The sequence below is a fragment of the Gopherus flavomarginatus genome, chromosome 2, assembly GCF_025201925.1.
Source record: "Gopherus flavomarginatus isolate rGopFla2 chromosome 2, rGopFla2.mat.asm, whole genome shotgun sequence".
In the NCBI taxonomy this organism is placed as follows: Eukaryota; Metazoa; Chordata; order Testudines; family Testudinidae; genus Gopherus; species Gopherus flavomarginatus.
In genome coordinates this window covers 206,848,945-206,863,184 of record NC_066618.1, presented here as the reverse complement: position 1 = coordinate 206,863,184, position 14,240 = coordinate 206,848,945, and the positions used below count along the sequence as shown (strand labels likewise).

Genomic DNA, 14,240 nt, shown 5'->3' with positions numbered 1-14,240 from the left:
AGGCTGCTGACTACCCAGCTGACCAATATGGCTCTAGTTTCCTGGTATTCCCCCATCTGTCTGTAATCATCTGGAGTTTCTTGTTTATACTTCAATTGTGAGCTTTTGGAGCAGGGACTTAGATATCTGCTCAGGACTAATTTTTAAACCCAACCAAGACCTGAACCAGACCCAAGCCCATCCAACTCAAGACGGTTGAGGTGTTTTCCTACCCAACCGTTCCCTCAGAACCTCAGTCAGCACTCCCACTACCTCCTGCCCTTGGTGTCAGTGCAGCAGTGGCCGTGTCCTGAACCCCCGCCAGACACAGCCCCCTGCTGCACCAGGCCGACCCCACAGGTAGGAGGAAGAGAGCCGATCCAAGCATGAGAGAGTCAGGTCGTTTTCCAACTCAAACCTATACTTGTAGTCAGGTCCCGCTGGTCTCAGATTGAGCAGTAAGACTCTACAGGGAAAGTATTGTTGTTCTTGGTTTATATATTACTTAGCACAGTTGGGTCCTGATATAGGACTAGGGCTCCTAAATGCCACGGTAATTCAAGTAATATATAATAACTATTCCATAAGAACATAAGAATGGCCATGCTGGCTCAGACCAAAGGTCCATCTGCCCAGTATCCTGTCTTCTGACAGCGGCTAATGCCAGGTGCCCCAGAGGGAATGAATAGAATGGGTAATCACCAAGTGACCCATCCCCTGTCACCCAATCCCAGCTTCTGGCAAACAAAGGCTAGAGACACCAATTTGGCTTTTCTTGTCTCAGAAATTTTATCTCATCATTGTTCCCTTTGATCTGGCATTCATATCAAAATCCTATTAATTTACCCTTTTTATTATCTTTAAGTCACGATGAACCTACAATGTCTGAACCCTACAATTCTGCCAATAGTTCCTATAGCAGTAGATTACATTTAGGCTAAATTACAGTAGGTTATATTTAAGGCTGTTCCTTGCTTTTATATTTTCCTTTGATCTTGCCTAAAATCTCAATAATTCATTATTTATTCCTCATTCCCTCACTGGTTTGTCAACCTACCACATTTTGGTTATATTCCCTTGTGTGTGTACCTTAGTGTTACCCTTTAGTTCTGTCAGGCTTCTTGCATAAGTAATGTGTAGACACATTACAAGGTTTCTTTTGGCAATACACTTCTTCCTTACCATTAAGTTTTTTGTCCTTTGCTTATTTGTCATCTCCCTCTCCAGTCTTGTCTACACTAGAGTTTTTAGCCATCAGTGTAGGTGCACTGGTGTGAACTCTTAGTGCACAGGGTGCATCCATGTAAACCACGATTAGAATTAATGGAGTTTACTAGTATAGCTACACTAATGGCAAAAGCCAGTGTACCAAGGCCTAAGGTTCATGGTACCTCTTTCACAGCTTAACACAAGAAGTGGGCAGGAAGAAATATTAACTGTTTTTCTCTTCCTTTCTAGTAAAGGTGTCTCTTCCACTTCCACTTCCACTTCCACCTCCACCCTACCTCATTAGTTGATTTATGCCTGCCAATCTTATCTGGCCACTCTATCAATGTACTGAGGACTACAAGTAACTGTGAAGCTTTAGGATACCAAACTTTACTATCATTAAATAGCAGTAAGTTACATTTCTGGATATGTTAAAATAAAAACTCAAAGTAGGAGATAATTAAATATTAATTTAAGGTTATAAGGAGTACTAATTTGTCAAAGCATACATACTTTCAAATATTAAAAGCAACAAATGTTAAAACCAAAACAGAGAATTCATGGCTATTCTGATGCATTTGTCACAGTTTAGGGCAACTGTGCCTCTACTCCACCTCTATGGTTCCACAAGGGCACCCCATCTAGGTTTTCAGCTTTCCAGCCATCATCTCTCTTGGATGGAGATCAGCATCTCTCCCCCTTCTGACCGAGATACTTCCAGGCTGAACAATTCCTTGCCTTCTCTGGGTTATTTCCAGCAAAAGACAGTCTTCCTGAGCAGGCATGCTTCGCCTCTCTCCTCGGAGACAGTATACAATATAATTATCCCAGTTATAAATTACCACACTGTTCTAAGTAAGCAAATTTTCTCTTAATGTAAAAGCAATACATAGAAAACTATTAAAAATTATAAAAGGACCTGCACACATGCTAATAAGCTTACCAGAGATCACCCCTGTAACTCCAGCATGGGCTCTGGTAGGTAAGCATCCTTCAAAACCCCACATACCGATGTTCCTGTCGTTTCGCATTCATAATACTCTTGCCTGGCCAGAACAGTAAGCACACATGAATATGTGAATCACTCATTCATCCGGTTAGGTTCTTTTAAGAGAACCTGAATATGTAATCAGCCAGACAACAAGTCTCTGCTCAACTCTACAGCTTCAAACGGACAGATTCCAGGTGTTTAGTTTGCATTTCCTTTATATCAATATTTCCTAGGAAATCTACTTCATACGTATTGTCTCAAAAAGTCCTTTGGGAGATATTAGGAACTTCAAAGATTGCATTAATCCTCTCTTTCTCCTAAAAAAGTTCCAATACCACAACAGTACATAAACATTTGCATTTTTAACATAGTGGGCTCCTAAAATACTTAAGCTTAATTCAGTAAAGTTTAACTAAATTCACGAAGGGTTGTCCATAATATTGCAGGAAATTGCCATCTATCACACCATTTTCTTTCAAAGGGTAAATACTACTAGAAGTATAATGCCTTTTACATACATTTTCCTTTCTTTAAAAATAACCTATACATATTTTTCTAAACAACGTTTTTTGAAAGACCAGTGGGAAAAAAGCATCTCTTGCCATGTATGAACTAGATCTGAAGTTAATAGGCCCCATATACTCCTTTCCAATACAGAGGCACACAAAAGGTGCAAGAAGGGCATGAAAGGCCCTACACAACTCACAGAACAGCAGAAACCATTCTTCTACAGTATGCTGTACCCCCACCCTGGGAGTTCGTGAAAACCACTCTGTAGTCAACACTCTGCAAATCTTTTTTGGGCAGAGGCAAGGAGCACACATCAACTAGTGGAAGATTTTGAGAATTAAATGTGCATTATAATTAATGCTGGTCAAACGAGCAGTAATTCTCCACTTTGACTTCTATCCGTGGGCATGTGAGGTGGTGGATGGTGGAAAAGAACAGCCACTGACACCATCATTCTCTGGGAAGCCACATTCTCAATAGAGAATGGGAAGGGTGCACTGTGGATGTGCCAGCCTTCATGACTGACAGCTGGAGACTGGACTTGTGAGATTTTCGAATCACCTCTTGCCCCCTCCACAATTCCTCAAAGCCATCCCTTCTCTTTAGGAGCTCAATACAATCCCCACTGAAGTTAACAGAAACCTGAATACTGACTTTATACTGGTATTGGATCTGGCCCTAAGGGAGTACGTAAAGGAAGCTGAGATTTCTGAGTATATTTTCCCATCCCAAAGATTTTCTCACATGTAAGGAACATTTAAACTAGAGCTTTTAATAACTAAAATTTGGCAGATAGATCACTTACAGCCACCACCTTATTTCTGAGAAGTAACCTTATATTTGTTCAACTCTAACACTGCTGAATACATTGCTAAGGATTTAATATCAGTTTTTATAGTCATGTAACTGTAACCTCCACTATATGCTTGAGGTTCAAATAATATATAAGAAATGCTTATTCACAATAGCATTTATATAATGAAACCACATCTCTACACCAAAATGTTCTAACTCAGTGTTTTTCAATGACCAGTTGCCGGTCCCTGAGATCTCCCTGACACAGTTTAGGAAGGCAGCAAGCCAGCCCCTGTTACCAAAAAGATTGAGAAACACTGATCTAACTTATACAGAGGATTTGTTTTTATCTGCTCTGGCATTTTATCAAATGTTGCTGTAAATTTATTTTTCATAAAACATAAGTAACAAAGAACAAGTCAGTTGAGTTAAACATATTTTGCACCTTTCTTGGTTTCTGCAATTTTATATAAGAACCCACATTTCTGTAGTGTTTACATACCAGACAAAGTAATTAGAATTCACACTAAGGTGATCATAATGGATTCAGCACTTCATTTCTGCTAGATCAATCTATTTATACTTATTACATTTTTAACGTTTATTTCTTCCCCGTCTTCAGCTCTAGCAAAATGATGAGATTTGCAATATACTCTGAAGAGAGTCAGGTACTTTATAGGCATCCCTAAAGCAAATTTTGTAATACTGCTTTATCTCCGCATTTGCTGTTCTATTAGCATATGCTATACTGACAGGCATCCTCAACAAAGCCTTAATGTTCACTACACCAAGATACCATTCTCGGGGGACTCCTTTATTTGCCCGTACACACAGGATTCCATTGTATACGAAAATAGCAACCAACATCCAATATTTGCTTCTTCTGATAAATTAAACCTGTACATTAAACCTAGAATCAAATGTGCTTATGTGCATTACTACAGAAAAATAAAGCTTGATGCAAGAGACTAGCTTTTGTGCTCCACATGCCCTGCAGGAAGAATAAAGATAAGTAGAATGGATTAGCACCTAAATTCGGAATATCTTTGCTTTTATTCACTAGAAATGAAATAAACAGAAAAAAATATTTTAAAGGTTAAAAAATGTAGGATCCTAATCATTACCATAATGCACAGATAACTAAAACAAAGTATTTAAGAATCATTTTCTCTTGTACATACCTCATAGGACCCAACTTCAGGATTATTTCTTCTGTACAAACTGATGACATTACAGACATACACAGCTCTTTATGGTATGTAACCCTGGTCCTGATCCAAAACCAATTTAAGTCAATGGAAAAGCTACAATTCATTTCACTGAGCTTTGGATCAGGCCCTTTATGCTTATCTGAACTAGCTGTGATGCCATCAATTTCTGCAGGAGGAACAGAACAATGCTGTGTTTCTTTGTTTTATATGATGAAACTGACTAGACCTATTTTAATAATTTATTTATTTGTAAAATTCAAAAATAGTTGTGTATTCCCCTAATGATGTAAGGCAGGGTTTGAAAAATCCACTTGCAGGAAGCTGTTCTGGAAAAATGCCATCAATTTCTGCAGAATCTGTTTTTTAATTTAAATAGTAATAGCTTTTATGTTTGTGGAGATAACTTTGGTTTAATTTTCCAAACACAAACTAGTGCAATGCTGTCTTCCTAAGTCTACAGACAGCCGCAGTGCCTGTGCTACTGCTCATTGCTTCTGAAGCTACAGCAAAATGAAACTATGATTCTTGTTAATTTTCATTGCTACTAACCAGAAGATTGTGAGTAGCAATGAAAAGCTAGAACCAAGTTGATTTCATGCTATTGCTGCTCATGAAAGCCATGGGCCAGAAGCATTACACCTACCCAGTGCAGAAGAGGACCTGGAAACAGAGGCTGAGAGAATAGTACTAAAGAATACACACCCTCAGCACACTTTGGCAGAATCCAGAAAGCTTAGGAAAAGGTATATTTTGCAAAACCACTCCCAAAAAATTACAGCTGTCAGGAGGATGTAGGGTGGGAGGGAGGAACACAGAGAACGTTGGTCCCTTTCAGCAGCCATGGATGGTGTTGAGTGGAGGATTCAAATTTATCAGACACCTACCAGCTGGAGGCTGACACAAAAGATGGAGTCAGTGAGCAGGGTCTAGGGACAGCTCCATGGTAGGAATCCCAGCATCTTTCCTTTTCCCAATATATGGGGAGGGGGAAGCATTGTCCCTTGGCCACCTCCTCCACCCAATCTTTTATATCAATCTTTGGCTAACGGGTTTGGTCCTCTATCTCTTCGGTGTATAGTAAGATTTTCAAGACCTAAACATGAGTAGGTAATATGAATAGATGTGTGAGGGTGACACACAAAATACAGGGAAAAGACAGGGAATAAAACGTAAGAAAAGAGAGAAAATTATATAAGAGGTTGGAGGGAAAAACAGAAAAGAAAAAAACTAGACCTTGTCTATACTAGAATTTAAAGTATGATATTAGTTAAAAGATACATTTTAGAAGTCTAGTGTAGACAAGGCACATGACATTTAACATGAGATAAACTGGTCAAGTTAAAGCCTAATGAGGAGCCTGAACTTTACATCACACTTTAATCCTTGCTTAGACAGTGCCTTATTGAAGACAACTAAGAAAAAGATGCATCATGATCTGTTATAAGAAAGAAAATAGGAAGTGGAGTGAAGACAGGAAAAGAAAGGCGGTATAAACAAAAGCAAGAGAGATGAAATAAGTTAATACATTTTCTGAAAAACGTCTGATTGAAAACATTAGAAGTATAATGTGCTTCTGCAGTGCACAATTCTCTTCCCGTGTCCCTGCAAAATGCAGGAGCTGGTTGTGCAGATTTTGTCCCACTGGTTAGTAGGAGTTGTGTACATTTTTCAATCGTACTTTCGTATCAGACTTTTTTTATTATTATTATTTAAAAAGCATTCCAGATCAATTTCAAATTGGAATTTTCGTTAGACTTATCTAAATCATATCACAAGATTATGTCTTATTTTTCACCCTATGTATTTTGATATTTGTATGCACTCTCACTAGTTCCAGACAGGATTACTGTAATTCTCTGCCACTGTTTGTCCAGACAGACATCTTTTAAAAGACTTAAATTAATTCATAATACCAGATTAATATTAATGTTCTAAATGCTTAATTTATGTTACTCCCTGTATGTTCTTCTCTGGATATCGAAAGTGCATACAAATAAGCTTTTATTATATATGTTACAGTATTACTCCCTAACCACTATATGCCTCTGTTAATTTGGTATTCTCCAGAAAAATTTACTACCATTATTTCTTTTTAGCTGCCAAACGGCACAAACAATGGCACAAAAGAAGGCACACATCGTTAATATCTCCTCCTCCCCCTCAACATTCAGTCCTCCGAACACTGTGCACAGTCGCTCTGACAGCTGCTCTCTTTGTTTTGCTTTGCTTTGCAGCGCCTTCCCCCTCCTCATGCTGACCTACATGGGCAGCTTTCTTTGATTTCCCTTCTCCGGGCTCCCTCTCCCACCAGCAGCAGGATTCTGACTGAAGGAGCCGCCGGAGCTCTCCAGATCAACACGCACACCCTCGTGTACCTGGGGCACTGTTAGTCAGTCCAGCTTGGGCGAGCCAGTGCAGCATTACACTAGACCGATTTTCCCTGACCTCTTCTAAAGTGCAGCACAGCCGCCCCCGCTGGGGGCCCCGCCTCCCCGGGCGGTCCGGCTATAATTCTCTGCCATTCTACGGGCTGAGCCGGGCTCCGTGCTGCTTGTCTCCGCATGAACCACGATGGGGAGAGGGGGACAAGAGGTACAGTAGGGCCCAACATGGGAGACCCCAAACCCAAGTTCAATACAGCCATTTACAGCAGGGATGGGGAAATGTGCCATTCGTACACGGCGGGATCACAACCTGGGCGAACCAGGAACAGAATCGCCGTGGCCCCAGGCGGACGGGTCCTGGGGAAGGGGATTTACACACAGTGTGAACGGGAAAGGATTACGCCGGGGGCGGGACACACACCAGATTCGGTGCGGTGCGGCTGGAGAGTGGGAAGCCGGGGCAGTGGGGAAGGGGCGCAGGCTGGAGGCAGCCCGGAGCCCCGCAGAAGAGACCGGCCGGATAACAAGAGGGACTGGAACAGCCCCAGGTCGATGGCCATCGGGAAAGGGAGACGCCCCGGGCCGGGCTCAGACTCACCCGCAGGGCTTCGGGGGTGGGCGCCGGGAGGGAACCGAGCCCCTGACCCGGGGTCCCGGGGTGGGGAGCAGCCTGTACCCGCAGAGCGCCCCTGGCCGCCTCACCTGCTGCCGGAGGGGAAGCCCCGCTGGGCGGCTCCAGGGTGACGGCTCCGTCCTTCCAGATGCGGACGTGGGAGGCCGCCTCCGCCCTGGCGGCGGGGGTGTCGCGGCGGCGGGCCCGGGCCCGCAGGGAGCCGCAGCACTGGTAGCACACGGCCCACGCCTGCTCCTCGTTGATGGGCTGGTTGTAGAGCCTCAGGATCTGCTCCAGGGAGAGCGCGTCCCGCGCCTCGTCCTCCCTGCGGCAGGAGACGTCTCCTGCCGCCGCCTCCCGGGGCCAGTCTCCGGGCGGCGCCTCCCCCGCAGGCCCGGCGCGAGCCATCGCCGCTCCGCTGCTACCTGCAGCGCCTCACCGCAGGGAGCTGTGTTGCAGGGCCCCGCTGCGCCCCGTCCGCGCTGGCCTCATACTCCCCCTGCAGCCCCAGCCCGCGCCGCCGGATACGCGGCGAGCACCGACCCGCTGCAGCTCCCCAGCTGTCAGCGGCAGCGCGGCCGCCCGCTCATAGCAACGCAACGGCGTCCCCTCCCCGCCAGATCTCCGCGGGGCCGCACCGCCTCCTGCCGGCGGGAGAGCGGGGCCGGGGAAGCGCCGGGCCGCCGCTCAGTGGCTGGGAGGCGCTGGCACGAGACCCAGATTTAGCCGCCCCTCCTAAAGCCAGCCGAAGCCCCTCCTCGGCCAGCGTCCTTGCTACAGCGCTTGCGGACCGCTACACAGCACCTCCGCGCAGGGACACGCGCGACACAGACTTGCACATAGGGGCTCAGAGTCGGGTAGCAGAAGCCACATAAGGGAGCTGGGAGAAACAAAGCGCAGGCCAAAGCAAAGAGGGGCTTCTGTGCACTCAAGGTTTCTACTCCAACATCCAGCTGCCATAGCAACCTGCGAGCAGCCCAGGAATTAATACTAAGACGAGATGGATAGACGTATAGTAAAACCCCCAAACACTGTGGGAATCATCATAATGGAACGTCTAAACACTTGAAAGAGGGTCTCTGTCTTTTATATGTGATCCTGCATTGATCATATTTAATATGTGCAAGCAGAATAAAATCCAGCCTACTAATATATATATACTTGCTGCTTTAAAAGGGCCAGTTTCACATAGCTGAAAATAATTATGACCCAACTCAGGAGAATGAATTTAATCAGATAATTTTAAATTATGAGGAATAATTTTAAATTATCATAGTAGGTTCCCATAAAGCCACAATTTCACAAAGGAGGAAGAAGGGTACCATGGTTAAAATAAACTACCTAATCTAAAGGGAAACTGAAGCCAGATATAAAAATAAAATTATATATACAACAAATTAAAGAAAGGGGAGGTCAATCATAAGGAATATAAATCAGAAGCTAAGAATTGTAAAAAATAGATAAGAGAATGCAGGAGGCAGAAAGAGAAATCTAAGGCCAGCAGAGTTAAGGACAATAAGTTTTAAAAATACCATTACAAGAATAAATTACAGTTTATAAGTACCTATGTGGTGAACAAATATTTAATAAAGGCACTTCAATCTTGCAGAGAAAGTATAACACAATCTAATGGCTGGAAGTTGAAACTAGACATATCCAGACTGGAAATAAGGTAATTTTTTAACAGTGAGCGGTATTAACTATTAGAACAATTTACCAAGGGTCATAGCGGACTCTCCCTCACTGACCATTTTTAAATCAAGATTGGATTTTTTTTTCCTAAAAGATAAACTCTAGGAATTATTTTGGGGAAGTTCTATGGCCTGTGCTATACAGGTGATCAGGGATCAGCAGCCTTTGGAACGCAGCCCATCAGGGAAATCCATTGGTGGGCTGGGACGGTTTGTTTACCTGCAGCATCCACAGCTTTGGCTGATCCCACTGGCCACAGTTCGCTGTTCCAGGCCAATGGGGACTACGGGAAGCGGCACGGGCCGAGGGATGTACTGGTAAACAAACCAGCCTGGCTCGCCAGCGGATTTCCCTGACGAGCCGCATTCCAAAGGTTGCCAATCCTTATCAGTTGCAATCATAATTATTGCGAGACGGATTCTGTGTAGAATTTTTGTAAAAAAACCCACAACCAGGCAAAACTGTCTTGAAAGTGAAATAAAAATCTGGGACAAGTTTAGAGAGTTTCACAAACCATTTCAACACTAGGTGTTTTATGACTACATTGGAAACCAATGGCAACAATTAGAAAGCATGTCTGTGTACCTAGAGGTCTTCCTTTGTAACATGCAGAAACAATGCATGAGGGGATCACGTGCCCCCCATCCCAGCTCTCTGTTTGGCCTTCTGATGAGGGCAGGGGAGAGGGTGAAGGAGCAGCAGGACAGACCACTCTCCTGCAGGTAACTGGTGGGGTGGGGAGAGCACAGTGGCCCTGACCTGGACTCAGGGAGTTCCTAGGAAAAGGAAACGTGGGGTGGTCATGTGTTCTCCCATTTAGATTGTGTCCTCCAGTATAGGAAGGCATGAATCGTTTATGGCATGGCATGAAAAACACTACATTCTAAAAAAAACTTTTAATTCAACAATGCCATGATACAGAGATCATGAGGCCTTTATGCAATAAAATGTGCAACAATGCTTTCCCTTTGCAACTTCAGGAAACACTGTGCTATACGTTTGGAACTCTAATTATTCTGCACATTAAGCTGGCAGGATTCAGTATAGAGCCATGAAAACTGAATTGCTTGCCAAATAGTAGGATGACTAGCAAACTTTGATTTTCCTAGGTCTCACATTCCAGTACAATGTAGGTGACAGTCTGTACATGTCCTGTGATATTACCATTTGTGAAGGCCTCTCCTAGAGTCAAATAATGTTTAATTTCCCAAATATCCTAGAAATAACCCTCTTGCAGCAGAGGTTGAGTTTAGTTCATCATGGCACTAGGAGCTGCTACTTTTTTAATGAGAAAAATGCTCTAAAATTTAAGCTTTACTTCTTTTAAAAAGTCCTAATCATTATGATTACAATAAAAACCTTTAAGATACGAACTGCATGTAACTCAAGGTACTGATGTCTTCTCTACAAACAGCACAAAACAATATCTGTAAGTGGTGTAGAATGCTCCCATTCATCTTGATGGGACATTTACTACTCAATTTAAAATAGTTAACTATGCTGCCATTTAATTGCTCAGTAAAGCATACAAAGAGTGGCAGTTGTTGTGCACATCTACACAATGTACTAGGCACCACAGGAGGGCAGGACTTGATTTGAAAATATATATTTGAAGAACTGCCACCCCCCAATCCATTTTGCATATATTTCTCACTACGCAAAAGAGATGCATACTCTGTAACAGGGCCAATGAGTAAGTATTATGGATGTTAGAAATAGAAAAAACTCCTTCACTCATCACCCAGCCTAAGTCACTGCCAGTGGAGGATTGTTCCCTGTAGAACAGGGGTCAGCCACCTTTCAGAAGTGGTGGGTCGAGTCTTCATTTATTCATTCTCATTTAAGGTTTTGCATGTTAATAACACATTTTAAGGTTTCTTTCTATAAGTCTATAATATATAATTAAACTATTTTTATATGTAAAGTAAATAAGATTTTTAAAATGTTTAAGAAGCTTCATTTAAAATTACATTAAAATGCAGAGCCCCCGGACCAGTGGCCAAGAGCCAGGCAGTGTGAGTGCCACTGAAAATCAGCTCACATGCCGCCTTTGGCACACGTGCCATAGGTTGCCTACCCCTGCTGTAGAACATGCAAGTAGCAGGCTTTGAGTATAGAAAGTTCTTCTCTTGAAAATTTAAGATATTCTCTCCCCAACTTGGGAGGCAGAAGAGGCTATTATATTGGTGACTATATGTAATTTAAATGTAAAGAAAATTTTACTTATAGTACTTATATACTGGAAGGTTTATACAAATGTAGATTAGTGGGTATAATGTGAAGATTTCTATACTGTTACAGACTTGCACTTTGGATTCACTCACAACCATTTCTGATCAAATTTCTCTCACTCCTATCTGGTTAGATGAGAGGTTTCTCTTCTGATTTACTTACATTGTAGTTTCTTCAGGGCAGGGACTGTCTTTTTGTTAACTCTTTATACAGTGTCTAGCACAAAAGGGGCCCTGATCAGGCCCCTATGCACTCCTTCAGACAATTACTCCACTGGTATACTGGACCTCTGGTTTTCAGAGGCCTGAATATCTACATAAGTCACTTTCTCCTACAATTGCTCTCCTTACTTTAATGACTACCAAAGTAAGAGTTCAATAAGGTATGTTTAAAAGATTTTTAAAAAAATTGGAATGAAACAAACTAAAAATTAGGTTGAGTCTTTCTTCTGTCGTCAAGACCGATAGGTAGTGTTATCTGATAACATCATTTATGAATTTGGTTTTCAAGATCATATGGGAATCTATCTATATTCTGCAGTGTGGTTTTAATTCTCTCTAATCTAGTTTGTTCTGTTATGTCCTCCTTTCTGTGACATTGATTCATTCATGGCTTTCATTAAAGCTTCATCTATGGGTGAGATGCTTCAAAATATTTTTTCCACATTTAAAAAAATAAGATAATATATTTTAAATTAGAAGTTTTTAGCTTTTTATCAGAACATCTAAAAGTAAAAGTAGCCAAAATTCATTTTACATTACGCAACAGTACAAATAAATTAATGCTGCAGTGAGGTATCAATTTATACTATAAAACATCTTTTAGTGTTTGAGTTATTACTCAGCATTTCTCTTTCCACCATTTTATTTTAAATATCTGAGGGGAAAAGTGTATGTTGGATGCAAAGAGAACATGTATGTAAACTGTTACAACGGACAAACTCCAATATTAAATTTTACAGAGTGACCTCTTCTGTATACAGACGTACTACAGGTTTAAGAGGCCAAAAAAAATTATATTCAAAAGACTCATGCCACAAGACTACAACCTACATTTTCTGAATAGTTTACACTTGGCAATATATTGTTTTTAATGTAACTGCAGTGGATTTAGGTAAGTTTCTACATTTACAGATATAGACATATATACATACATACTAGAGTCAATTAATTATTTTAATAAAAATGTATTGGTTTAATTTACCTATATCCACCCAGTAAAGTGACTTCAATCTTTCAAGTTAAGTTAAGTAAAAATGGACAAATGCTGGGGAAATAGCGTTGTCTAACGTTTTGATCAGATTGGCTCATTGTGGGACACTGAGCAAAATCAAAATCTCTTGTACCTCAGTCTCACAACTACAAAATGTGGATAAATACTAAGCTACCTTTGTAAGGCACTTTAAGATATTGTATATGAACTCAAGTCTATAACTCAATGTATAATTAAAACCTAGGTGCTGCAGGAGCCAGTACTTTGTTACTATGAGGCAGTACTTTAATAATACCTAAATAGTGTCCCAAGATTGGTGTTATGTAGAATCATGCTGCTGAAGATATCTTTTGTCTGAGACATAAGTAGAGAAGTTCTGACTATTTGTTGCTATTGTATATCTCAGGGCACTTTCCAGAGTTAGGCGTGTTACCTATGGTGTCAACCACAGTTACTATTAACAGAAGCACTTGAGCTAGATCTCTCTTGGGCTACAGAAGGTGTCAGGGAGTAATTTTCCTCATTATATGTCCCTCTTTATCCATGGTACTCAAAGACAATCTGGGACAAGCAACATATATAGTAAGCAGGACATTGAGTCTTACTTTATTGTGCTGCTTGCAAGATTTTGAGGCTGTGCTGAACAAGCAGAGACCCTGGAGCTAATGCAGGGACCGTAAAGCAACTAACATGCAGCCAGTGCCTTCTGTGACTGAGATAATCATTGCTAGGAAGCCAGAGACAGTGAAGGAGCAGAACTGGGTCTGTGATGCATGGTGATGCTGAGAAATTATTTTTTAATACAACAGGTAAATTAAATGCCCCAAAACTTCATTAGCACAAGTTAAGGTTGCCCGAAGTGTCCTGTGCCATTCCAGTTGTAGAGTATGGCTAAACTTAAGCCTCTAAAAACCAGGACATAAAAAGTTAAGGCACATGCCACTCTTACACCACCTTAACTGCCCATACCCCAGCACATACATACATACATACATACATACTAGTACTCTACACTGACGTGCTACAGAACACTTTGAAAACAAAGCATGTGAGCACTACAGAACAAAGAAACCTCATCTTTGCTAAGGCAAAGCTTGGGTTTAGGTTAGGTGTAGCAAACAGGAGCTACCTACGCCAGACTATGCTCACCCAGTCTACTACATTAAAACTACTCCAGACTTCCTGAATGTTATACACACGTATCCCCAATCATACTTGCCAAAAGAGTTCCTTCTACACATGCAAGTTATTCCAGAAGAAGATCACAGGGGAATTTAAAATTTGAAATAGAATTTAAAATGTGGAATAAGTGTCCACACATGGTGCTATTCAGAAATCATTATTCCTGAACAATTTCATGTCTAGACAAGCCGTAAATCCTGGAGGCTACTGCCACATTTGCCACCAGATTG

The 14,240-nt window shown here is 41.8% G+C and overlaps 1 protein-coding gene across 3 annotated transcripts in view; it reads right to left on the bottom strand.

The window, feature by feature from the left end:
* SPIRE1 (spire type actin nucleation factor 1) overlaps nt 1-8,100 on the bottom strand; it is a 186,884-nt gene extending 178,784 nt beyond the window's left edge. For 2 of the 3 annotated variants that reach the window (XM_050938809.1, XM_050938810.1), the window contains exon 1: nt 7,782-8,100. In XM_050938809.1, coding sequence (XP_050794766.1) covers nt 7,782-8,100 — 319 coding nt within the window. Of the gene's footprint in view, nt 1-7,677; nt 7,695-7,781 lie in introns of those variants that run through there. The other variant, XM_050938811.1, reaches the window with a different exon arrangement.
* Between the last annotated feature and the right edge of the window lie 6,140 nt (nt 8,101-14,240).